The sequence below is a fragment of the Pan troglodytes genome, chromosome 18 (assembly GCF_028858775.2).
Source record: "Pan troglodytes isolate AG18354 chromosome 18, NHGRI_mPanTro3-v2.0_pri, whole genome shotgun sequence".
Classification (NCBI taxonomy): Eukaryota; Metazoa; Chordata; class Mammalia; order Primates; family Hominidae; genus Pan; species Pan troglodytes.
In genome coordinates, this window is record NC_072416.2 from 75,388,783 (window position 1) to 75,416,707 (window position 27,925).

The following is a 27,925-nucleotide window of genomic DNA, read 5'->3' on the forward strand; positions in this document are numbered from 1 at the left end:
CTAATAAATTAAATCAGTTTAAAAGATAAAGGCTATTTGTGATAATTTTGGTAGGTTGTGTTTTTCAAGGAATTTAGAAATTTTATCTAGGTTATTGGGTTTTTGGAGTAAAGTCGGTCAAAAATATGACCTTATTATCCTTCAGTGTTCTTTAGCATCTGTAGTGATAATCCCTCCTTTTAGTTCTGCCAGTTGTGATTCGTGTTTCTCTTTTGTTTCTTAATCAGCTTGTCTAGGGGGGTTGTTAGTTTTGTTGTTTAATATAACTAGATTTTGGCTTTTTAAATTTTCTTAATTACTTGTTTTCTATTTTGTTGATTTCTGCTTTTTATTTAATACTGTATTCATGGCTTGTACTGTAGGATCACTTTGTTCTCTTTCATCTAGCTTCCCAGAATGTCATCTCTGGTTTATGATTTTATACCTTTCTTCTTTTTGATATGAACATTTAATGCCATTGGTTTCCTTTTAAGCATTGGTTTAGCAATGCAACTCAACACAAAATGTGTTTTAATTTTTCTTGTGGTTTGTTCTTTGACCAGTATTATTTAGAATTGTGTTGCTTAATTATTAAATATTTGGGATTTTCATAGATATCTTATGGTTCTCTACCTTAATGTGTAATACATTTTTGTAAGAGAACATATTCTGTACGATTTCAATGTTCATATCTTGTTGGTGGACATATCCATTATTATTAAAAAATGTTCTTTGTGTCTAGTAACATTTTTTGTTCTTAAAGTCTGTTTATTTAATTTTAGTACAGCTACTCCAACTCTCATTTGTTACCCTTTGAATATTTTTCCTACCCTCTTAATTTCAACTTATTTGTATCTTTGAATCTAAAATGTGTCTCTTGTAGACAGCTTGTAGTTGCATTATTTTTTTAAATCTATTCAGCCAATCTCTCCTTTTACTTGCCTATTTAATCAATTTATATTTAATGTAATTATTAGGTATGATTTATAGCTGCCTTTTTTGCTGTTTATTTTTTGTGTAGCTTATGTATTATTGTATTCCTCTATTCTTCTATTAATTCCTCCTTTTGTGTTTAACATATATTTTCTAGTGTGCCATTTTATTTCTCCTGTAATTTCTTTCACTATATTTTATGAATAATTTTCTTAGGGGTTTGAAGATTGTAATTAAGATCTTAACAATCTAGTCTGGATTTATATCAATTTAACTTCAAAAGTGTGTAGTAGTCTTCTGCATTTGCCTATATGTTTCTATGGCACTCTTCTTCTTAAGAGTTGGGGTTACTATCTAGTGTCCTTTCATTTTAGCCTAAAGTACTTCCTTTAATATTTCATGTTGAATAGGTCTGCTAGTGACAAAATATGTTTGTTTTTTATTATTTGTGAGTGCCTTAATTTATCCTTTATTATTGATGAATAGTCTTTCTGGGTGTAGACTTTTGGTTGACAGTCTTTTCTTTCAGGACTTTGAATATGCCTTCATACTGCCTTCTGAAATCTATAACTCCTAGAGAGAAATCAGCTATTCATCTTATTCAAGATCACTTGTATGTGACGAGTTACTTCCTTTTTGCTGTTTTTAAGATCCTATGTTTGGCTTTAACTATGAAATGTTATTATTAAGTATATAGATGTTTTTCCTACCTGGAGTTCATTGAGATTCTTGAATGTGTAAATTAGTTTTCTAAACCAAATTTGGAGAGTTTTCAGCTATCATTTGTTTAAATATTCTTTCTTTTTTTCTCCTGTCCATCTGGGATTTCCATTACGGGTTCATTGGTATGCTTGACGGTGTCCCATAAGTCTCTGAGGCTCTGTTAATTTTTTTTCTTTTTTCTTTCTGATCTCAGACTAAATAATTTCAATTGATTTATGTTCACCTGAAGTTTGCTGATTCTTATCCTGCCTGATCAACTCTGCTATCTAGTCTTTCTAGTAAATTTTTATTGGACTTTTTAAACTCTAGAATTTTTATTTCTATTTTTAAATAATTGTGATCTCTTTATTTGGTGAGACATCATTCTCATATTTTACTATAGTTCTCATACTTTTGTTTATTGATATAATTTTTTTCATTTTTGAAATACTTGAAATTGCCGATTTAAAGACTTTTTTTACTAAGCTCAATATGTGCACATGAACAATTTTTATTCTTTTTTTCCCCAGTGCAACAACTATATTTTTTTGCTCTTTTAAATGTTTTGTATTTTGTTGTTGCTGTCATTGGAAACTTTACAACTTAAAAAATATAGTATGGCAGTCTGAAAATCATATTTCTCCCACTTTCCATGGTTTGTTTTTCTGCTCTTCCTATTTGTTTTTGTTGCTCTTGGTATTTGCTTTAATAACTTTTCTGAACTAACTCTGTAAGACTGTATTTTTTCTCATGTGTGGCCACTGAAGTCTCTGCACTGTTTAGTGGTCAGATAATGTTTGGACAGAGATTTTCTTAAATGCATGTAAACAATAAATACAAATATCTGTTTTTGCCAAGAGCTCTGTTTTCATGTTGCAGTATGCTTTCCGTACTCAGCAAGGCAGTTTACAACTCTGCCTTAGCCTTTGCTTGCTGCCTATGCAGAGCCTCCATGTCAGTCTAGGTATGGATTTTTAGGTATTTCCTGAACATGTGCAGCTGTGGGCATGTGCTCAGCCCTACACGTGTACATGGCCTTCTTGAATTCCAGGAATATGTTAGAGCTTTTCAAAGCTCCTATGGACCTCTCATTCCTCATAAATTTTCTTTTAAGACTTTTGATTAGCCAATTGTTTTCCCCAAATGTTATCCAACATCTCAGGCAGCCACAATGTTAACTAATTGCTAATGAGTGTTTTTTTTTTTTTTTACAAGTGTCTCCAAGAAAAAGACTGCATTGAATGATCTGAGTCAGGTCAATTAGAGACAAGTCTTGTGAATGGGGTTTTCCAAGGCATCACTAGACAGGTCAAAAGATAACAATTCTGAGAATTGTGCTTGGAAGGATCCCCAGTGCCATTCTGTTCCCTCCAGTGACCAGGTTGTTGGTTTTCATTATGATTGCAGACTCTTGGTTTTCAAGGCTACCATGTTGCTGGGGAGAGAAAAATAGGAATAGAACAAGTCAAACGCTACAGAACTCACTGTTCTTACAAATATTCAACTATTTTTCTTGAACAAAATGGCCACTGGATTGCTGCAAGTCTTTGGTTAATTTTGAGTTCTGAAAAGATTGATTCCATTTTTTTTCCCAATGTTCTCTTTGCTTTTTAAAAATTTTTGAAATATTTTATTAAGTTCTGGGATACATGTGCAGGATGTGCAGGTTTGTTACAAAGGTAAACACATGCCATGGTGGTTTGCTGCACCTATCAACCCATCACCTAGGTATTAAGCCCAACATGCATTAGCTATTTCTCCTGATGCTCTCCCTCCCTCCTCCCCACCCCCACACAGGCCCCAGTGTGTGTTGTTCCTCTCCCAGTGTCCAAGTGTTCTCATCGTTCAGCTCCCATTTATAAGTGAGAACATGCGGTGTTTGGTTTTCTGTTCCTGTGTTAGTTTGCTGAGGTTAATGGCTTCCAGGTCCATCCATGTCCCTGCAAATGACATTATTTCATTCCTTTTTATGGCTGCATAGTATTCCATGGTGTATACATACCACATTTTCTTTATCTAGTCTATCATTGATGGGCATTTGGGTTAATTCCATAACATTGCTATTGTGAATAGTGCTGCAATGAACATATGCATGCATGTATGTTTATAATAGAATGATTTTTATTCCTTTGGGTATATACCCAGTAATGGGATTGCTGGGTCAAATGGTATTTCTGATTCTAGACCTTTGAGGAATTGCCACAGTCTTTCACAGTGACTGAATTAATTTATGTTCCCACCAACAGTGTAAAAGCATTTCTATTTCTTCACAGCCATGCCAGCATCTGTTGTTTCTTGATTTTTTAATAATTGCCATTCTGACTGTGTGAGATGTTATCTCATTGTGGTTTTGATTTGTGTTTCTTTAATAGTCAGTGATGTTGAGCTTTTTTCATGTGTTTGTTGGCTGTGTAAATGACTTCTTTTGAGAAGTGTCTGTTCATGTCCTTTGGCTAGTTTTTAATGGGGTTGTTTTCTTGTAAATTCAAGTTTCTTGTAGATTCTGGATATTAGACCTTTGTCAGATGGATAGATTGCAAAAATTTTCTCCCATTCTGTAGGTCATCTGTTCACTCTGATGATAGTTTCTTTTGCTGTGCAGTAGCTCTTTAATTGGATCCTATTTGTCAATTTTTGCTTTTGTTGCAATTGCTTTTGGCATTTTTCTCATGAAATCTTTGCCCGTGCCTATGTCCTGTGTCTATTTATTGCCTGGATTTTTTCTAGGATTTTTATAGTTTTGGGTTTTACATTTAATTCCTTAATCCATCTTGAGTTAATTTTTGTATAAGGTGTAAGGAAGGGGTCCACTTTCAATTTTCTGGATATGGCTAGCCAGTTATTAAATATTTATTAAATAGGGAATATTTTCCTCATTGCTTGCTTTTGTCAGGTTTGTTGAAGATCAGATGGTTGTAGATGTGCAGTCTTATTTCTGAGTTCTCTAATCTGTTTCATTTGTCTATGTGTCTGTTTTTGTACCAGTACCATGTTGTTTTGGTTACTATAGCCTTACAGTATGGTTTGAAGTTGGGTAGCATGACGCCTCCAGCTTTGCTCTTTTTACTTATGATTGTCTTGGTTATACAGAGTCTATTTTGGTCCCATATGAATTTTGAAATAGTTTTTTCTAATTCTGTGAAGAATATCAATGGTAGTTTTAATGGAAATAGCATTGCATCTATAAATTACTTTGGGCATTGTGGCCATTTTCCCAATATTGATTCTTCCTATCCATGAGCATGGAATGTTTTTCTATTTGTTTGTGTCCTCTCTGATTTCCTTCAGCAATAGTTCTCCTTGAAGCGGTCCTTTACTTCTCTTGTTAGCTGTAATCCTGTGTATTTTATTCTCTTTGTAGCAATTGTGAGTGGGAGTTCATTCATGATTTGGCTCACTGCTTGTCTGTTGTTGGTATATAGGAATGCTTGTGATTTTTGGACACTGATTTTGTATCCTTAGATTTGATGAAGTTGCTTATCAGCTTAAGCTTTTGGGCTGAGACGATAAGGTTTTCTACATAAAGGATCATGTCATCCGCAAACAAAGACAATTTGACTTTCTCGATTCCTATTTTAATACCCCTTATTTCTTTCTCTTGTCTCATGGCCAGAATTTCTAATACTATATTGAGTAGGATTGGTGAGAGAGGGCATTCTTGTTGCGTGTTGGTTTTCAAAGGGGATGTTTCCAGCCTTTGCCCATTCAGTATGATATTGGCTGTGGGTTTATCATAAGTGGCTCTTATTATTTTGAGTTATATTCCTTCAATAGCTAGTTTGAGAGTTTTTAACATTAAGGGAGGTTGAATTTTATCAAAGCCCTTTTGTGCATCTATTGAGTTAATCGTGGTTTTTGTCTTTAGTTCTGTTTATGTGATGAATTACATTTATTGATTTGCATGTGTTGAACCAACCTTGCATCCCAGGGATTAAGCTGACTTGATTACGGTGGATAAGCTTTTTGATGTGCTACTGGATTTGGTTTGCCAGTATTTTATTGAGGATTTTTACATCAATGTTCATGAGGGATATTGGCCTGAAGTTCTCTTTTTTTGTTGTTTTATCTCTGCCCTGTTTTAGTATCAGGATGATGCCAGCCTCATAAAGTGAATTAGGGAGGAGTCCCTTCTTTTCAATTGTTTGAATAGTTTCAGAAGAAATGCTACCAGCTCCTCTTTGTACCTCTGGTAGAATTCAGTTGTAAATCTGTTGGTCCTAGGCTTTTTTTTGGTTAGTAGACTATTTATTACTGTCTTAATTTCAGAACTCGTTATTGGTCTATTCAGGAATTCAACTTCTTCCTGGTTCAGTCTTGGGAGGGTGTATGTATCCAGGAATTTATCAGTTCATTTTAGATTTTCTAGTTTATTTGCATAGAGGTGTTTATAGTATTTTCTGATGGTTGTTTGTATTTCTGTGGGGTCAGTGGTGATATCCTCTTTATCATTTCTGATTGTGTCTGTTTAACTCTTTTCTCTTTTCTTGTTATTAGTCAGCTTGTGGTCTATCTATTTTATTAATTTTTTCAAAAAAAAAAAAACCCGGCTCCTGGATGTGTTTATTTTTTTTTGAAGGTTTTTTTTTTGTCTTTATCTCCTTCCATTCTGTTCTGATCTTGGTTATTTCTTGTCTTCTGCAAGCTTTGGGGTTTGTTTGCTTTTGGTTCTGTAGTTCTTTTAGCTGTGATGTTAAGTGTTAATTTGAGATCTTTCTAGCTTTTTGATGTGGGCAATTAGTGCTGTAAATTTCCCACTTAACATAGCTTTAGCTGCTTCCCAGAGATTTTGGTATGTTGTCTTTTTGTTCTCATTAGTTTCAAAGAACTTCTTGATTTCTGCTTTAATTTCATTATTTACCCAGGAGTCATTCAGGAGCAGGCTGTTCAATTTCCATGTAGTAGTGTGGTTTTGAGTGAGTTTCTTAATCTTGAGTTCTAATTTGATTGTGCTGATCTGAGAAACTGTTATAATTTCAGTTCTTTTGCATTTGCTGAGGAGTGTTTTACTTCCAATTAAGTGATCAATTTTAAAGTAAGTGCCATGTGGCCTGAGAAGAATGTATATTCCGTTGTTTTTAGGTGGAGAGTTCTGTAGATACCTATCAGGCCCACTTGATCCAGAGCTGAGTTTAGGTCCTGAATATCTTTGTTAATTTTGTCTCAGTGATCGGTCTAAAATTGACAGTAGGGTGTTCTACTATTATTGTGTGGGAGTCTATTTGTAGGTCTCTAAAAACTTGTTTTATGAATCTGGATTCTCCTGGGTTGGGTGCATTTACATTTAGTATAGTTAGCACTTCTTGTTGAATTGATCTCTTTATGATTAGTAATAAATGTATTTGTCGTTTTTGATTTTTTTTTTTGTTTAAAGTCTTTTGTCAGCAACTAGGATTGCAAACCCTACTGTTTTCTGTTTTCCATTTGCTTGGTAAATTTTCCTTCATCCCTTTATTTTGAGCCTATGTGTGTCTTTGCACGTAAGATGGGTCTCTTGAATATGGCACACTGGTGGGTCTTTATCCAGCCTGCCATTCTGTGTCTTTAATTGGAACATTTAGGCCATTTATATTTAAAGTTAATATTGTTATGTGTGAATTTGATTCTGTCATCATGATGCTAGCTGGTTATTTTGCAGACATGTTTATGTAGTTGCTTCATGGTGTCATTGGTCTGTGAACTTCAGTGTGTTTTTGTAGTGGCTGGTAATGGTTTTTCCTTTCTATATTTAGTGCTTCCTTAAGGAGCTCTTGCAAGGAAGGCCTGGTGGTGATGCATTCCCTCAGCATTTGCTTGCCTGAAAAGTATTTTATTTCTCCTTTGCTTATGAAGCTTAGTTTGTCCAGATATGAAATTCTTGGTTGGAAATTCTTTGAAGAATGTTGAATATTGGCCCCCAATCTTTTCTGGCTTGAAGGATTTCTGCTGAGAGGTCTGCTATTAGTCTAATGGACTTCCCTTTGTAGGTTACCTGGCCTTTCTCTCTGGCTGCCCTTAACATTTTTTCTTCCATTTCAACCTTAGAGAATCTGATGATTATATGTCTTGGGGTTGATTTTCTCAGGGAATATTATACTGGGGTTCTCTGGATTTCCTGAATTTGAGTGTGGGCCTGTCTTGTTAGGTTGGGGAAGTCCTCCTGGATGGTGTATTTTCTAAGTTGGTTCTGTTTTTCGCATCTCTTTCAGGTACCCCAGTCAGTCGTAGGTTTGGTCTTTTTACATAACCTCACATTTCTCAAAGGTTTTGTTCATTCCTTTTCATTCTTTTTTCTCTAATGTTGTGTGCCTGTTTTATTTCAGGAAAATAGTCTTGAAGCTCTGAGATTCTTTCTTTTGCTTGTTCCATTTGGTTCTTGACACTTGTGATTGCCTTGCAAAGTTCTCATGTTGTGTTTTTTCAACTCTATCAGGGCATTTATTTTCTTCCATAAACTGTTTATTCTGGTTATCGGCTCCTGTAATGTTTTATCACGGTTCTTAGCTTCTTTGCATTGGGTTAGAACATGCTCCTTTAGCTTAGTGAAGTTCACTATTACCCACCTTCTGAAGCCTACTTCTGTCAATTCATCCACCCCAGTCTCAGCCCAGCTCTGTGTCCTTGCTGGAGAGGTGTTGCGATCATTTGGAGGAGAAGAGGCACTCTGGCTTGTTGAGTTTTCAGCATTTTTGTGTTGATTTTTTTCCTCATCTTTGTGGGCTTGTCTACCTTCAATCTTTGAGGCCTGCTGGCCTTTGGATGGGTTTTTTTGTGAGGTCTTTTTTTGTTGATGTTTTGTTTTGTTGCTTTGTTTTTTCTTCTAACATTCAGGCTCCTCTTGTGTAGAGCTCCTGCAGTTTGCTGGGGGTCCACTCCAGACCCTATTCACCTGGAGCCCTCCCACACCTGGAGGTATCACCAGTGGGGGCTGCAAAACAGCAAAGATGGCCACCTGCTCCTTCCTCTGGGAGCTCTGTCCCATATGCGCACCTACCTGATGCTGGCTGGAACGTTCCTGTATGAGGCATCTGGAGACCCCTGTTGGGAGGTCTCACCCAGACAGGAGAAATGAGATCAGGGACCCACTTAAAGAAGCAGTCTTGCTGCCCCTTGGCAGAGTGGGTGCTCTGTGTTGTCCGGACTCTCTAGAGCCAGCTGGCAGGAAAGATTAAATAGGGTGAACCATGAAGACTGCAGCCACTCCTCTGAATAGGGGCTCTGTCCCAGGGAGATCAAAGATCTGTCCATAAAACCCTGGCTGTTGTTGCTGAAATTCTGGTGGGGAAGCCCCGCCTGATTATGAGGGATGGATCAGGGTCCCACTTAAAGAAGCACTCTGGCCAAATCTGGCACAGCCACTGTGCTGCACTGTGGGGAATTCCTCCCCGTCCAAACCACCCAGTTTCCTTGGCACCGGTGGGGGAAAACAGTTGACTGGAGCTGCAGAGATGGCAGCCACCCCTCCCCCTGGAAATTGGTCATCTTAGGCAGTCTCCAGCCTGCTGCTATTGGCCAGCCAGGGATTCCAAGCCAGTGGATCTTAGCTGGTAAGGTTCTGTGGGAGCAGGGCCTGTTGAATGATGCCACTTGGCTCCCTGGCTTCAGCTGCCTTCTTGCCTCACCAGAAGTCCCAGGGCTGGAGTATCCAAAACAACTCCCCTGTCTCATTGCCTGCCCGAGCAGCCACTGAGAGTCTGCGCAGCTCTGTGCTTGGGACCCAAGGCCCTGGTGGCATGGGCTCACGAGGGGATGTCCTGATCAATGAGTTGCAAAGATGCATGGGAAATGTGTGCTTTCCCAGGTGGGGTAGCACACTCACTCACCGCCTCCTTTAGCTGGGGGAGGGAGATCTCCCCTTACCCTATGCCACCCCCAGGTGGGCTGTCACCCCACCTTACTTTTCCTCACTGTCTGTGGGTGGTACCAACTGCCTATTCAGTCCCAATGCGAGAATCTGGATACCTCAGGTGAAGGTGGAGAATTCATTTGACATTTTCCTTCCTCTCAGGGAGAGCCACAGCCCACAGCTGCTTCTACTTGTCCATCTTGGCCCCTCCCCACTCATTGCTTTTATGGAGGAAGTGATTTTTGGAGGTCCTTACCCCACCATTATCCCAGCTCCTTGTTTTTTTAAATCATTTATCTTTCTGTCTACAGATTGGATATGTTTTATTAATCTATCTTCAAGTTCACTGTTTCTTTCCTTTGTCATATCTATTATTTCATTACGCTCAGGCAGTAAATTTTTATTGTTATTTTTCAATTCTAAAATATTCATTTGGTTCTTTATATTTTATATTTCCCTGATAATATTTCTATCCTTTTTTCATTTTGAACGCATTCTTGTTATTATCAAGGATGGTTCTATGATCTGCTCTAAAGTTCTTATGTAACTTTAAACACATGGATTCTCCCAACATCTGGGTCATTTTGGGGTTGGCATATGTTGATCATCTTTTCCTATAGAAATGATTCATATTAGTCAGTTCTTTGTTGAGTAATTTTGGATTGGATCCTGGGCATACTGTTATAATGTGAACGCCTCCGGGTTCTGTTACATTCCTCTGAAGAACAATGACTTTATTTTAGCAGATAATTCATTAGATCAGACCCAAAGTATAAGCTCTGTTTCATTTACTGTGGTTATTAGTTCAAATTTCAATTTAATTCTTTAAGCCTTTGCTGTGATGCTTTGAGTTTTCCCACACATGCATGGTGTTCTCCAGGTCAGAGATGTATATGAAATTCATATTCAGAATTAGGAAATGCCCTTTTTTTACATCGCCCATTTAGGTGGGATTCCTCCCTTTTTATCTGGGAGCCTGACCTGATATTTGGGGTTCCTTTCCCTAGTTCTTTCATCCAGAAATTCTATCGGGATTCTAGCCCCCCTCGTCCAGATGCTGCGCTGTGTGTATAACCTGCCTTCAAGATAAAGCCATAAATAAGAAAAAAGAAAAGAGAGAAGAAAGAAAACTTTTTGCACTTTACTTCTCCACACTTGACTTTTCTCAACATTTCTGCTTATATTTACTTTCTAGAATTTTTAGGTAGGTTTCTTCCCCTCTATGTTTTAGCTAAACTTTATCTGTTTAGGAGTAGGTTTGCAGGAAGCTTCTACCATCAAATAGTAAGTAGCAGCCACAGACAATATCTAAATAGATCATATTATTGGCTTGTTATTTTAAAAGTTGGCTTCTTCTACTTCCTTTCTAAGTAGAAAGACCTTTACTTTAGCCTGAGAAACTAAATTCTAAACCTAGTTACATCATTTATTTTCTGTGTGATTTTAAGTGAATTATTTCACTTTACTGAACTTCATTTTCCTCCTACTTAAAAGGGAGGAAATTATAATAAGGAATTTGATATGAGAATTAAAGGAAAGAGTGCAGATAAAGTGCCTAGGAGAGTATCTGGGCCCATAATTGGGGCTTAGTAAGTGTCAGCCCTCTTTTTTTGTGTGGAAAGGAATTAAGCTAGCTGGTGATTATTTGGCTACTGCATTTGAAGGCAGTAAAACCAAAGTCTGAATTATCTGGGTTGATAAGATTATCTAGATCACTGCTAAATCTCCCTGCCACTTTATCTTGTTGATACTGAGACACCTAACTCTCAAATATAATCTTCCAAAAAGCAATCCTTTACAAGGCGACTCTGAAAGACTCTTTGTGCTAGCAAACAATACCTAAAGTGTGCCTTCCAGAGAGACAATATAGTAAAGCAGCACATTAATCTTGCCCCAAATCCTATTTCATGTCTTCCGGACATTGCAGAGGGGAGATGGGTGGAAACAATGGATCCATTGAGAATTACAGGCTGACCTCCCACTGAGACCTCTACCTGGGTGACTACATTTGGATGGAGAACAAGTACTTTGGCCCTAGCCACAGTTTGTTTCCTGTTCCCTGACTGAGGTTGGCTGCAGTTCAGTTATGAACTCTGCTAGCAAGACCGTGACACTGGAAAAGACGTTAAAAGTGCCCACCCATTCAGGATTTAATTAATGGTTGCACAGGAACCAACTTCTTCCCACTCTGCAGAGAGGAAAGGGTTGGCAGCTGACCACTCCCCAGGCTGCCAGCTCTCAGTCCTTTGAGGACCTCAGCCATGCACCTGTGCCAAGAGGTTGGCAGCTGAGGTTGGATGATCCAAGGCCTCACAAAATCTCATCCATGAATCAACCTGCTTATCGTTATTTCCTGCAAAACTTCAAAACCATAAAATTCTTTCTTTCTCAGCTTTATTGAGGTATCATTGACAAATAGGAATTGTATATATTTAACATGTATGACTTGACTTTTTGATGTATGTATACATTGTGAAATATCAGCACAATTAAGCTAATAACATATCCATCACCCATCTAGTTACCTCTTTCTTCCCTTTTTCTTTTCTTCTTTCCTACCTTTTTCCCTCCCTCCTTCCCTTTCTTTTTTCCCTTTTCTTCTTTTATGTGGTGAAAATATTTAAGATCTGCCCTCTTAGCAAATTTCAAGTCTATAACATAAACTGTAGACTTGATCACCATGTTGTATGCTAGATCTCCCGAACTTATAACTGCATCTTATAACTGAAACTTTGGATACTTCGACTAACATCTCCCAGTTTCCCCTTGTCCCTCACCCCAACCATTTTACTCTTTGCTTCTATGTATCCAAGTACTTTAGATTTTATACATAAGTGAGAGCATGCAGTATTTGCTTTCCTCTGTCTGGCTTATTTTACTTAGAACAATGCCTTCTAGGTTCATCCATGCTAGCATGGATGAACTCCTAAAGAAATAGCAGGATTTCTTTAGGAGTAAAGAATATTCCATGGTATATATAAACACATTTTCTTTATCCATGCATCCATCAATGGCCACTTAGTTTGCTTCTATGACTTTGCTTTGTGAATAATGCTGCAATGAATATTGGAATGCAGATATCTCTTCAACATACTGATTCCATTTCCTTTGGATATATGCACAGAAGTGGGATTGCTGGATCAAATATTTAATTCTATTTTTAGTTTTTTGAAGAACCTGTATATTGTTTTCTATGATGATTGTATTAATTTACATTTTAATCAATAGTGTACAAGGATTCCTTTTCTCCATATCCTAACACTTGCTGTTTTGTCTTTTTGACAGGCATTCTAATAGGAATGAGGTATCAAACCCTCATTGTGGGTTTGTGTTTCCCTGATAATTGGTGATGTTGATCACATTTTTACATACCTGTTAGCCATTTGTATATCTTCTTTTGAGAAATGTCTATTCAGGTCCTGTGCACATTTTAAAATTAAATTATAATTGTTGATTTCTTTTTTTTCTATTGAGTTATATGAGTTCTTTATATATTTTGGATATTAACCCCTTAGCAGATAGATGATTCACAGATATTTTCTCTCATTCTTTAGGTTGACTTTTTTATTCTATTGACTATTTCATTTGTGAAGAAGCTCTTAAGTTGGATACGACCCCCCATGTCTATTTTTGCTTTTGTTGCCTGTGCTTTGGGGGTCATATAAAAAATACTATTCTTATCAATGTTAAGAAGTCTTCCCTACCCCTGTGCATAAACCCTTCTTTTACCCTCAAAATATCCTTTGTTGTTGCTAGAGCATCTGTTGTCTTCTTCAGTAACTTTCTTCCTTTCTCTTGTCATTTTATAGTTACCATTTGTTGAGTATTACTAGGTACCAGCTACATCCCTTTAGAAAACAAAACCTTATAAAAAATTCAAAACAATTCTGGTTACTAAAGTTACTCCTGACTAGGTCAGTTGCCAACGAATGAATGACACATTGGTTGCAAGCCTGCACCCAGCTGGATGGGAGAATAAATTTCCACGCACTTGTGGTTTTCTGTGCTTGCAGCCAAAGTGAGTGCTGGCACTGTGAGCCTGCCCCTGGAAGAAGAAATGCAGGTGCTAGCTTTGGGAGTAGAATTACACCACAGGCTGATGCAAGAAAATGGCTAAGTGAACCAAGCAGATACGTTGAGAGCACCATGTAGCTTCTGCTGCAATCATACATCTTTTCTGCTTAGGCTTCTCTTGGTTGTAATTTTGTGGGATTCCTTGGTTAGTGATGGTCCACATCTGTGAGTCATGAGCCCAGTGAGGGCAGAAAACTTGTGTATATCTATTAAACTTTGTAGAATCCAGTATAAATGGCGCTAACTTTCATTGAATAAATGATTAAATGCCTATTCCTAAATGAAGAAATTAAGGCTCAAATAAATGAAATGACATTGCTATTGACCAGATGGATTCTTTGGGGGAACTCAGGATATGAACTCGAGGCTCGTAGGGATGCAAATGCCTTGCTCTTAGTCAACATAATAGGCTCTTTACGAATCCAGTGCCATTGTATGAAATGTCTGTGAGTCTTGGTTCACGTGCATAATTAGGAGAGTCAATAATTATTTCATGTCTTAAGATGCAGATAATTACAAAAATTCAGATTAATATGTGGAAAATACAAAGTATATCCCTTGCTCATAGCAGATGAGCATTGATGTCAGTTGTTATCATTATATCATCATTGCTTCTTTCTGTTGCTAGTCTTTGGGAACTCTAACATCTTAATACATTGTTATTCTTGGTTTAACAGATAAGTCCTAGGAAAATTTTCTGAAAATAAGCAAAACATTAAAACTTCATCAGATGATTCTTAAGGCAGATTTTAAAAAATATTTCATAAAATCCACAAGACATGAAAGAACAGTGTGTCCACAATTCTTTCCTCTAAGTATTTTTTCCTATTAACCAGTAGGATAGAAAGAAGGGGATAATACCAAATTAGTTTTTCCTACCTTCTGCCCTCTCCAACCCTAGCCTTATCATGGATATTTTTTCCTCTTGGGATAGAGATGACTGCAAATACAGATGTTGCTGCTCCTGCCAAACTCTTAAAAGTAGGTTGAACAAGTCACGTGTAATGCCAATGGCAGAGCCCCATCACCGCGACTGTTTTCTGCAACCTGAGTTCAGAATCTTGAACTCTTGTCCACAGAAACAGGCTTGCTCCTGTGAGGACCCTGTCATTGACATCACAACAACAATAGGTGTGAGAATAGATAGTCCTCATTGCAAGCATATTCTTTTTATTTAAACAGTTTTATTGAGATATAACTTACATACCATAAAATTCACCCATTGAGTGTCTAGTGGTTTTAGTATAAAGTTTGCAACATTCAATGTTATTCTTAATTCATGGTTCAAAGCAAAGTAAGCAATAGTTCAGTTCCCTGAATATATTTGACTTTTGGAAAGGGAATGGGTCAGATAGTTTTAAAAATGGATAATTTCATAATGTCACCTTTTCGCTACACAGAGGGAGGATGATAGATTTCATAATGTAACCTTTTCCCTACACAGAGGGAGGATGACAATATTCTTGTGTTTTTTATGGTAGCAGAGCATTTTTTGGGGGGGAAAGGGAACTTCAGATAATATCACATATATGAATTAAGAAATGTTTCTTACTAGGTTTTTATTTTAAACTCACTACTCATCAAACTTGTCCTTAAGCTCAACAAAAATACCTACCTGTCAGGCAAAAATCAATATTTTTATAATACAGCAAAAAGTATGCTTACCTAAAAATTGTCCCTTAATTGACCTAACTTTTAAATCACTGAGTAATCTTAGGAAAGGCTCTAAGATATTTGGGTGTCAGTTTCTATACCTGTGAAATGGGGGAGATAAATGAGCTCTAAATTCTCTTCCAGTTCTTCATTTCTATCAATTTTCAAGTGGACTCCTTTCTGCTTAATGCGATAATTTTGTGATACTATTATTTTGGAGGAGGTTAAAAACACTTTTGCATGATCCTGCTGTGCATATATGATATTCACAATTACAGACTGAAACAAGCATTTTCAAATGCTAACCGGATCAATGTAAAAGTGAGGTTCTTTTTGTTTTTGTTTTTAATATTAGGACTATATGACCTTGTAACATTGCCTTCTGTATTTTTAAGTAAAGTCCATTTGGGTCAGGAACAAGATATTTTTCTGTGCTTGGAGCTCACATTGCAGTTGATACTGAATACATACTCGTCAAAAGAATAAATGCATTTTAGTTAGCAAAAATGCAAGAAAAATATTAGTTAAGGCAGACCAAACTATGAAAGGGTGACTCTGCATGTCAGAGGGATTTATAGCACTAAAACAAATATAACGTCTAAGAAGATGTGAAATGTCTTTCTTCTCAGCAGGCCTAGCTGTGAGTAATAAAAGCCCTCACAATATGGGCATCATAACAAAGAAATTTGCTGAAAACAATAACAGTTATTTCTTTATTGGTTTCAGACTATGTGGATATATAAATAACACGTTAATATTTAAATATCTGGAATCAATCTTAAAAAATACAAAGACTGTGAATTAATAAAATTAGCCATTAAACAGAAATCAGAGGCCAAGTAAAGCACAAACAATGAACCTAACTTCTTGAGCTGGGCCAAAAACATCATTCTAGTGGCTTTTCCCTATATAACTTTTTTTTGTTGTTATTTTTTTGTTTTTTTGGTTTTCTGTTGTACAAAACCTGAAGTTACCATTTCACTTAGTCAAGGCAACCAATGCATTTCTCGTAATTTATAACGATGTTGACAGTTGGCACCATCCATTAAAAAATGATTAATTCACCTCTTGGCACCTAATGACCAAGCAGGAAATAGGATAGCAGCTGTCATTCTGTCTTGACTGCGCATTTCTCTGTAAACACTCACACATGAAGCCTTGGGAGTAGCTTGCGAAAGGCATATTCCAATGGGTATTTCTTCAGCTTTTCTATTATACACTCTTTTTTTAAAAAAAGTATTTTTTTTAAAGCACAGTAATCTAGCTCTTGCATGTGGGTGCTTTACTGAGAAAAATGGTCAATTGTTTTCAATGTTTCTGCTCCCCACCCTCTAAACCTGAGTGAGTGCAGGTGCTCCTGGCTTGCCTGAGAATGAGAATAAACTAAGATCACCAGCACGTGGGGTCTCTGCCTGTGAATTCTTATCTTGACCAACTAATAGTTTACTGGTGAAATGTACATGCAGGTGAAATGTACATGCAGAAGATGAGAGAGGCAAAGGGTCACTTGATTATTAGCTAAATTTGGCCCAACCACTGCACAGCTGCATGGGATGGCATGCAACCACAGGCACTCCTTTGTCTAAGAAAACACATCCAAGCACTTCCTATTTTATTTTTTGGCCTCAGACCAGTGGTTCCAAACCTAGCTATTCTTGAGAAAAACTTGAATGCCTTTTAAAATATAAATTCCCAGGCCCCACCCTCAGGCTTAATGAATTCTATTTCTTGAAAGGGACCTGGAAAGTTTTTGTATAAAATAACTTTAGGTGATAGTGATGCAGCTAGTTACTTAGAAACCATTGTCCTGCATCTTACTCTGCAGCCAGCTTGGCTTTCAAAAGGCATGGGGACAGGGGAGAGAAGACCTCCTTTCTAGGAAGAGGAGACTCTCAGCTGCTAGGATATGGAGAGTCTGCAGGAACTGAGGGACACACTGAAGAACAGTAGAGCTAGGCCTTCTGCCAAGTGGGCGCTGCCCGCTCCTTCCTGTAGTCCAGCCACATGAAAGAAGGGATAGGAAGAGACAAAGGGGGAACTGGGCCTGGGCCTTGTCTCCATGAGGAACAGCCCATGTCTCTGGTTCATCTTCAGAGATCATCTCCCCAAGTGCTGTGACTGTTAATGGACCACTCCTTGTACTGCACACCAGTTTTAAAAAGTCTATTTGCCATCAGAATGGAGGGCTGAGGAAGACCACGTGGTTTGATCTAGAATAGCATTTTCCATTGTGTGGCATGGGCATTGCAGTGCAACACGAGACAATGTCAAGCGATTTCCTAACCTGTATGGGGCAGAGATGGCCTAAATGGGGAGGCCAAGGCTGTGTGAAGAAGAGAAGAACAGGGGTTGAATGAAACAGGGGTGGGAAGAAGAGACATGCAGGATCTCCTTTTCCTAGATATTGGTGTCTCTTTTTAATCCCAATTATAATGTTGGGAACAATTTTTAAACCTAATTTGTTCATTAAACCAACCAACAATTATAAAAATGACTTTTTGTTATTGAATGAACTGATTACAAACTTGACTGTGTCCCTCATTAAACAAAATTTAAGGAAGCCGAGCACAGTGGTTCATACCTGTAATACCAGCACTTTGAGAGACCAAGGCAGGCAGATAGCTTGAGGCCAGGAGTTCGAGACTAGCCTGGCCAACATGGCGAAACCCTGTCTCTACTAGAAATAGAAAATTAGCTGGGCATGGTGGTATACGCCTGTTGTCCCAGCTACTTGGGAGGCTGAGGCAGGAGAATCTCTTGAGCCTGGGAGGCAGAGGTTGCAGTGAACCGAGATTGTGCCACTGCACCCCAGCCTGAATGACAGAGCAAGATTCTGACTCAAGAAAAAAATAATAGTATAAGGAAACACTTAGGACACTCTGCAAGTATCTCTTCATGACGTTCAACAATATGGTGGTTGTAGATGAGTAAGGCACTATGCCACTGTGGAAACTAACAAATAGCTGGGCACATTCAGAGAAACACACTGTAGATATTGCTTTTGAAGCCTTTTTTACAAAAATTGGTTGAACAAATGTCACTTACATCATGATCCTCAATGTCGAGCTCTATCAGCAAAGGCACAATTAAGTGGACATAATTTGCTTTTTCTCTGTGCAATTGTGAATTGGGATTCAAGATAATCTTACATAAAATCCCATCTTTATTCTAAACTTAGTGATACTAAGCTGACTATTCTTGAGAAACTATGAACAGGTCACTTAGTGTCATTGAGGAATTCTTTTATTTTCAGACGAGTTTTGTAAACCAGTTGTAGTGACTGTATTTTATTTTGTAATTAAAATTAACAAATGTAAATATTTGGCTTTTGCGGCTACCCTTTATGCCATGTTCTATCGATTCTATGTTTAAAGGAGTTATAAAACAGTTGATTTTAAAATAATTTCTTTTTTTTAGAGAAAATAATTTCTTTTACTTTTTTTTTTAATTATAATTTAAGCTCTCGGGTACACGTGCAAATCATGCAGTTTTGTTACATACACATGCCATGGTTGTTTGCTGCACCCATCTACCCATCACCTACATTAGGTATTTCTGCTAATGTTATCCCTCCCCTAGCCACCCCCTGCCCCCTGACAGGCCCTGGTGTGTGATGCTCCCCTCCCTGTGTCCATGTGTTCTCATTGTGCAACTCCCACTTATGAGTGAGAACATGCAGTGTTTGGTTTTCTGTTCTTGTGTTAGTTTGCTGAGAATGATGGTTTCCAGATGGAGTCTCACTCTATCCCCCGGGGTTGGAGTGCAATGATGCGATCTCAGCTCACTGCAACCTCCGCCTCCTGGGTTCAAGTGATTCTCCTGCCTCAACATCCCGAGTATCTGGGACTACAGGTGCCACCACCAAGCCCGGCTGATTTTTGTATTTTTAGTAGAGACAGGGTTTCACCACGTTGGCCAGGGTGGTCTTGAATTCCTGACCTCAGGTGATCGGCCTGCCTCAGCCTCCCAAAGTGCTGGGATTATAGGCATGAGCCGCCGTGCCTGGCTGAAATATTTTTTACAGCAAATCATATTTTTACTTAAATAGATTTAAAAGTTGGTAGAGGTGATACGTGCTTATGGGGAAAACTCATGATGATAGCAATTGAGTGACAACAGTTTGAGAATCACCTCTCAGGAGTCTGTGGTCCTCTCAGGAGGAAGAAGGTGTCAGTCACCCAGATCCAGGGGTGACTGATGAAAACCGTCTTAGGTGTTAACCCTCAGCACCAGTGGAGACCATAGAGGTATTCAAGGAATTAAGATCTTAGGGGAAAAATAAGGTAAAACAGACAAAGCATGGAATCCTTATGCATATTTTTACATTTTCAAAGATAAAACCATATAGCACATAATTAGATGACCTTTTCCACATCACACTTAGCAATAATGGGTTCTGTGTTATAAATTTTCTTAAACCATGTCTTACATAATACATGCTGGTGTATTGTGAGGTATTGTGGTGTATTGGGCTATTGTGAGGATTAAATGAGATAACATATATAAATAGTTTATTACAATATCTGATTCCCATTAAACACTAATATGTGGTTGCTTATTACCAAAAGCTATAAAGAAAGACAACTTTTTTTTTTTTTTCCTGGTGTGGTATCGTCTTTCTACCATTAGCATATAGAACCCATGCCAAGAGAATTCTCGCTCATGCTTTCCCTCCATCTTAATGGACTTGGAGTTGCAGGCTCCAGATACTCTAGTGTGATTGCCCAGGAAATACTATCATCCCAGAGCAAAGCAATTATTACAGATAAAAACTTAGATATGCAACAAGTCTTTAAGTATACTTTGTTGAAAAGACTAGGTAAGGATTTATTACTTCTCAACCCCAGTTCCCCATATGAAATTCCCAGCTCTGCCCGTAATTTATCATTGTTAAATCACTTATTGTCAAACTCCATTCACATGCATCTCAGGGGGCAAAAAGTAGAGTTCTAAGGCCTGCATGCCCTTCTTTTTCTTTCTCTATCCCAGGGTAACGCAACACAGTCACGAGAACCCCAATGGACTTGGGTTTGAGTCCTGACCCCATCACTCAGTGACTGTGTACTAGGGCTAAATACGTAATGTCTCTGAATCCGAGTTGTCACCTGCCAACAAAGAATAATAGTATCTTCCTAAGTGGGCTATTGTTAGGATTAAATGAGATAACATATATAAATAGTTCAGTACAATACCTGATTCTCATTAAACACTAATATGTGGTTGCTTATTACCAAAAGGTATAAAGACAATTTTTTTTTCTGGGCGTGGTGGTGGGCACCTGTAATCCCAGCTACTTGGGAGGCTGAGGCAGGAAAGTCGCTTAAATCCGGGAGGCGGAGGTTGCAGGGTGTTGAGATCGTATCACTGCACTCCAGCCTGGGCAACAAGAGTGAAACTCTGTCTCAAAAAAAGAACAAAATATCTTTTTTTCTGTCATCTATTTTATCTGCATCTATTCCATTTTCCATTCTTAATCATAATTTTTTGTTTGCTAAATAGCAATAAATTATATAAAAATTCTCTTAACTATAAAGATACACATATGAACTTATGTAGACACACATGTAATCACAGATGCAGGGAAAAATACAGTATTTTCAGATCAATTGGACATAACTTTGCCCAGTTCTTATTCTCCACTGGTTTAATGATTCAAAATTTCAAAAAGCCAAGAACAATTACTTTTATTTTTTTCTTGTTTTCCTGCCCATCCTTTCCTTCCCCCTCTTTATTTTTACAAAAATATTTTACTAGAATGAATTTTAAATGTAAAAATACATTTATGGTAGTTTTATCTTAGATGATTTCCACAAATGTTCTCATGACAATTACAGGGGAACAAAATAGTGTGTCCTCAAGAGGGTAAATGTGCCATCTGTTTCATCCTAGCATTTCATACTTTGATTTCTTCAAAGGCAAACAAGAAAAATCACTAGTTGTTGAATAGCTTATCTTTCCTCTTCTCAATGAAGTTACTCTGTAGACTTGTTGTTGTTGAGACAGAGTCTCTGTCTGTCACCCAGCGGGGAGTGGTGTGGCCCAATCTCCTCTCACTGCAGCCTCAGCCTCCCAAGTAGCTAGGACTACAGCTGTGTGCCACCACAGCTGGCTACTTTTTTTGTATTTTCAATAGAGACAGGGTTTTGCCATGTTGGCCAGGCTGGTTTCGAACTCCTGGACTCAGGTGATCCGTCTGCCTTGGCCTCCCGAAGTGCTGGGATTACCGAGGTGAACCACTGCACCCAACCATTCTCTAAGAGTCCTGAGTGACATTTATACAGTTAAATTACCTTTGAAATTATGGACTTTTCACTAACTTATTCAAGAACTTAACAAGGTGTCAAAGATAAAGAAATGGAATACTTTATTATAAAACTTATAAAATAATTAAATATTACACATATATTTTGACTTTTCTCTATAATCCATGGTTTTATTCAACATTTTTTCTCAAAATATTACTTAGAGAAGCAAGTGAGAACACATAATAGGCTATTAATTAATAAATTAATTTTCCATAAAATAATAAAATGATAATTATATAAAGAAATAACTTGCTGTTTTTCAGAAGGCAATGGGGTTGTAGTAGAGAAATTTTTTTTTTTCCTGTTGATAAAATGGCCACTCCTCTAGGCCAAGCCAAGCAGATTGAGAGAAGTTCCTAAGCATTATTTCTCTGGGATTCAAGAACTCATGACTTTAATTAGAATGGGAACGAAGCATGCTGCTAAATTTAACAAACCACTGTCTAGTTGATTATGCTGAGCTGGCTAATCCAGCTTGAATTGAGACTTTTTAAAGAAGTAAAATTGGGTTACATTCATCAAAGAAGTTGAGGAATAAAGTAGAATTTATGTAAATATGCCCTTTATAACCACTTCTCAAAAAATTACAGGAGGACACAGTATTATAATTACTTTGGTTTTGGCAAAATAGTGTGATGTTTTTTCAATTGAGAACGATTTTAAACTCATTAATGCCTACCAACAGCTGGCTTCTGATGACTGAAAATACTCTTATTCAGTGAGGGTCTTGTCATATTATGATTTATTAATATTAACATAGCAGGAAGACAGATGGATTTTTTTATTACCACTGTTTCCTCCTTTCTTTCTCACTCTCTCTTTTTTTTTTTGCTGTTAGCTCAATCCTAGGGCAAATTTAAACGTATCAGTTGGTAGGAAAAAGCCACAAGTGGCCTTTAATTTTCCAAGCAGCTCTGGTAGTATGTACAGAGTATTATAAATGATGGTCCTTTCTCCCTCAAAACACTGCTGTTTTGTCATTTAGCTCCTCCTAGATATTTTTTAAATACCAGAAATGGGTATGTTGCCAAGTCTCATTCCCAAAGAGCGGGCTGTAGCTTCTCATGGACTGATTCAGCAAGCACCAAAAGTTATGAGGTTGATAACATGTGAAGGGCATCCATATTTATCTTTTCTATGAGTTGTTTCCTTGCATGAATTTCAATTACATGGAGATCTTAAACAGTCCATGTTGCCCTATTTTCATAATATTCCTTGGAATACTTTTCAAGTTGTCAATTTTAGTCTCAGAGACTCTCTATAAGCAGAATATAGTTTACACAAAATAATAAAGACACACGCACACCAAATAAACATAACATGAAGCTTGCCAGTCCAGCAGCAAGCACAACTGCGAGCACCATTTGGCTTCTCATAGAACTCCTGGCTTGGGTGTTCACAGGGTTAGTCAAACTGTGAACTCCACGCAACAGTTAGGCAAGGTATTCCATCCAGATTTGAAAGTTCTGAGTCTCAGTCTTTGACCTGAAGTCATAAAGGACCTTTTTAAAACAGATGTCTTTGCCCTTGAACCCTTTGAAGTTCAAAAGGGGGGTCTCTCCCCAAATCGACGTATCTCAGTGTGATTCACCACTTCTTGCATATAACAGTGCAAATCAAAGATTTTTTTTAAAGTCAGATTTGTCATCGCTTCCCATTTTCAAGTGCTTCAGAGTACCACGTGCTTCAGGGAATTGAGCTAGAAGCCTACTGGCAACCTGTCTGTTCCTCAGAGCAGGCTCCTTCATCACAGCGGCAGCTCACAAATGGTTCTCGGTGCTCAGCTCCTGGTCTCAAAGGCAGCTGGTCTCTCTAGAGGTTGAAAGGTAAGCCCCTGGCCCTAAGGTGCTGGGGAGGACACCAAGATCAGATCTTCCTTGTGCATGACTTGCAGCATTGTTTTCCGTAAAACTTGTGGTTGCAGACACCATGCTGAGGAACTAGGTGACACCAGTTGAAGAAATCTACGCAGGATGGATCCTCTAAAATAAGAAAATACATTTAGCATGTTGGCTAGGGTGTCTATCCTTTTTCTTTTTTTTTTTTTTTTTCTGAGATGGAGTCTCACTCTGTCACCTAGGCTGGAGTGCAGTGGTGTGGTGTGATCTCGGCTCACTGCAATCTCTGCCGCCCAGGTTCAAGCGATTCTCCTGCCTAAGCTTCCCAAGTAGCAGGGACTATAGGCAAGTGCCACCAAGCCCAGCTAATTTTTGTATTTTTAGTAGAGACGGGGTTTTCCACCATGCTGGCCAGGCTGGTCTCGAATTCCTGAGCTCAAGTGATCTGCCTGCTTCGGCCTCCCAAAGTACTGGGATTACAGGTGTGATCCACCAGGCCCAGCCTTTGGTGATTTGCATATTATGATTTATTAATATTAACATAGCACCTTTTTCTTAAGGTGAGGGCCTACAGAACAAAGGTCTTGGGCCCACCTCCCTTGTGCCTCTATGTGGTTTTTCCCATTAAACATTGGGACTTTGGTAGGGGGGTGAGGTAGGGGCAGGATTTAGATGCCAAGAAAAGACTGTGACCATTAGCAAAATTAAATGATTTGTCTTTAAAAAATGTCACATCTAATCCAAGATCAATGTCTGATCCTCCCTATGTAGCCTGGGAGCTACCATGGAATTCAGTGTCCAGGGAAATACCCTAAAATGGTGCTTTAGGGATCCCCTAAGGATTTTGTTGTACCACTAGTACCGCTGGTTCTGATTCAGAAGGGCTGTCAGAGGGGAGCATTAAGGGAGGGTGTGCTGCTGGTCCATGAACTATAATTTCAGGAGCAAGAAGCCTGATGTATTGGGAGTCAAGCCACCTTATTTGCCTGCAAATGGGTTGAGATTAACTGAAAAAGTCGGGTCTCCAACAGTCTGTGTAGGTTTAAGTCAATCTCAACCAGTTTGCAAGTAAATAAATTTAAGTCAACACCAGTCCTTTCTAATTTCTTTAGTTGTTCAATGAGCAGGACAGATGTGATTATTTCACTGTACATCAAGAATTCTTACTCAGATGGGCCTCAGGAGATAGGAAATGCATGTGAATGGGTATGTAAACATAAGTGCATGTTGTAGGAGCAAGGGCCCAGTCATTTCACTGTTTTGTTTGAGATGGAATTTTGCTCTTGTTGCCCAGGCTGGAGTGCAATGGTATAATCTCGGCTCACTACATCCTCCGCCTCATGTGTTCAAATGGTTCTCCTGCCTAAGTCTCCTGGGTAGCTGGGATTACAGGCACCCACCACCACACCCAGTTAATTTTTGTATTTTTAGTAGAGATGGGGTTTCACCATGTTGGTCACGCTGGTCTCGAACTCCTGACCTCGGGTGATCCGTCTGCCTCAGCCTCCCAAAGTGCTGGAATTACAGGTGTGAGGCACACCCCTGGCCCATTTTAATGTATTTTTAAGGCACAGTTTTGACTTTAAAAATATTTAGAGTCTACACTACACATAATTCAGAAATGCTTAGAGTTCCTTCTTCAAGCCTTGATGTTTCTGCCTAAAATTCCTTTTTATATACCCCCTTCATGTAAGTCAGGCAGCAGAAGTGAGATGTATTACTATTCTGTCAGTATAAGTGCTTTTTTTGATTATAATTACTAACAGCTGGTTGTTTGAGCTTCTACTGTGAGTCAGGTATTTCATTTACACTATTGAAGATGACCTTGGAATCATTTCTTTGCTTCACGTTCTCCATGCAATCAGCAGATACTCTTGGCTCAATCTTTAAAATGCACCCAGCATCCAACCTCTTCAGTACTGCCACTGCTCTAGTGGAACCTCCTCCATCCGCTTCCTGGCAGAGTTGACAAGTCCTTGTTCTACTCTAGACAACCTGCACTCCTTTCACCTTAACTGCCAGTAATCTTCCTAAAAACTGCCAGTAATCTTCCTAAAGCTAGATCCTATTGCTCTTCTCTTCTGCTCAAAGTTCTCCATTGGCTTCCATCGTACTCAGCGTTAAATCTGAAATCCTTACACTGACTGACAAGGCCTCCAGTCCCACTTTTCATGTATTGCTTAACCACTCTTCACCTTTTAACCACTCTTCACCTTGTTTCTTGTACTCCAAGCATCGTGCCATTCCTCAATTAGGTTAGTATATTCCCGCCTCGGGGACTTTGGGGTCTCTCTGCCAGGAACACTCTCCTAGATCCATATGTGGTTCACCTTCCTTGAGGTCTCTGTTTAAGTGCTAAATAATCAAGTGGTCATGCCTGATCATTATAATCTGAAGGTGTTTTCCTATTTCCTCACCCCTTCACCCCTGCTACTTTACTTTCTGACACTGTGTGCTAATTGGTTGATTTGTTGTCTGTTTCCATTTTGAAGCAAGCTTGTCAGAAGGTGGGAGCCGTGCCTGTTTATTTTGTAATCAGACCCCAGAAGAGTTTCTGGTTCATAGTAAGCACTAAAGACGTGTGAAAAATTGAATTACTTTCTTTAATACTCAAAACAATCTTTCAAAGTAAGCATTATTTCCCGGTTTTATGAATGCTCAGAAAGTTCAAAACTTGCTCAAAGCTCCATAGCTACTGAGTGTCAAGTTAGTGTGGATTCAACTCTATTTTTATGATTTTAGGGTCCTTGCTCCTTCCACCATACAATGCTGCCTGCCCCCATCTGAAGATGTGGGATTCCATGAGGAGGAGCAGCTTATTAGTATTGAGTGCCTGCTCATCCTTAACTTAATATGACTAGTCTGCAGCCCAGGTAACTTCCAGACACGTAAACAACCAGTTTCAATGCAGTGTGACACAAGTCTCTGGGTGGTATGACTGCTGTAGGGCCTTCTCTCTTTTCTGAAGAGAATTTTATGTATAATATGTACAGTGCAACCATAAGGATGGTTTCCCCAAGGTGGAGATCCAACCAACATACCCAGATAAGGCATCACACACTGATGATGATATATAGACTGGCACTCAGTATGGGCAGGGATCTGGGGGACAACAAACCTGTTTGGTGACACTGGATGACAGGATGATGCCACCCTGGGCAGAATGGTCTTCTCTAGGGTCTAGTTTAAGTGACTACAATGGGTAGAAACTTCTACCCAAGTGGAAGCTCCATAAGGGGAGGAAACTCCCACAGTGCCTAGCAGAGTACCTGGTCCACAGTGGGGGGCTCAGAGAGGAGGCAAAGAACGGAATCTTCTTCCATCACCATGCGCCTCCTTACTGCTCACTAATGTTTTCTGAAAACTCACAGCCAGAAAATACACTCAAACGACATTCATAGTAGTCACCCTGCCAAGCATGTAATCATCCCTATACTTGGGTTGGGAATGGGAGAAAATCCTCAACTTAGTAAACTGTAGGCCACATTTTTGGGTCAGAACAAACACGTGGGCTTGTATCCTTTATTCTTCCAAAAGCGACCTGACTCAGCCATGAGGCACAGAGAGAAGCTCCTCGTTTTGAGACAGGGTCTCAAAAAAAGCCCAGGCTGGAGTGCAGTGGTGCAATCTCGGGTCACTGCAACCTTCACCTCCTGGGTTCAAGAGATCCTCCCACCTCCCCAGTAGCTAGGCCTACGGGCACCTGCCACCACACCCAGCTAGTTTTTATATTCTTAGTAGAGATGGGGTTTCACCATGTTAGCCAGGCTGGTCTCAAACTCCTGACCTCACGCCTCAGCCTCCCAAAGTGTTGGGATTACAGGTGTGAGCCACAGCACTCAGCCAAGCTCCTCTTTTAATAAGCCATTTCTCAGACTCCCCTCATTCCAGCACCACAGGTAGAACTGACCATCACTGTAACACTGTGAATATTCCACCACTTATTTGTTGTTGTAGCTTTCTTTTAAGAACAGGACCCAGCTCTATTCTTTCATCCCTAGAAGAGTGCTGGAGGTATATAAGGTGCTTGGTGACTTGGCTTTGAACAAGATCGAGGACCTCACAGCACTTTTCACACAATCTTTCATGTAGCCATACACTCATGCATTTATTCATTTAAGACTTTTTGAGTACGTGTTGCGTGCCCATTGTGGTATTAGGTGCTGGGTGAGCAAAAAATAACAAGACAAATGGCCTCCTCGGGCCATACGTGCATGCTGACTCTCCCCATCCTGTCCAGGAGATACTGTTGGGCAATTTCATAATTGGTCGTTGGGGGTGCTGGTGGCCTTCTAGGCTGAATCTTTGGTAATTAAGGGTGGAAATGAGAAATAGTGAAGAAAGGAGGACAGAGTCTGGAAGAACATGACCGCTTGCTCATTTCTTCCCTATGTAGTATCCCAGCATGGACTAGGATGATCTGGCTCTGAGTAACTGCTACAGAGCTATTTTTTTTTTTTGGTCTTGTGCAAGATTCTTTAGCACGAGGCAAGCAGATTAGGCTGAAAGATATTTCCTGGCATTTGTCAGATTACTTTAAATAGTGAAGAATGGTACAGTTTACTCAGACTTTCCATTTTCCTATCAGTACTCACTGCACTTCCCTTGAACTAACTTTA

The 27,925-nt window shown here is 38.8% G+C and overlaps 1 protein-coding gene across 3 annotated transcripts in view; it reads right to left on the reverse strand.

Annotated features, from left to right (window-relative positions):
• Positions 1–21,510: 21,510 nt before the first annotated feature.
• ADAMTS18 (ADAM metallopeptidase with thrombospondin type 1 motif 18) overlaps positions 21,511–27,925 on the reverse strand; it is a 154,724-nt gene continuing 148,309 nt past the window's right edge. For all 3 annotated transcript variants that reach the window (XM_001143790.6, XM_016930217.4, XM_016930218.4), the window contains one exon: positions 21,511–23,450. In XM_001143790.6, coding sequence (XP_001143790.4) covers positions 23,335–23,450 — 116 coding nt within the window. In that variant the 3' untranslated portion in view covers positions 21,511–23,334. The remainder of the gene's footprint in view (positions 23,451–27,925) is intronic.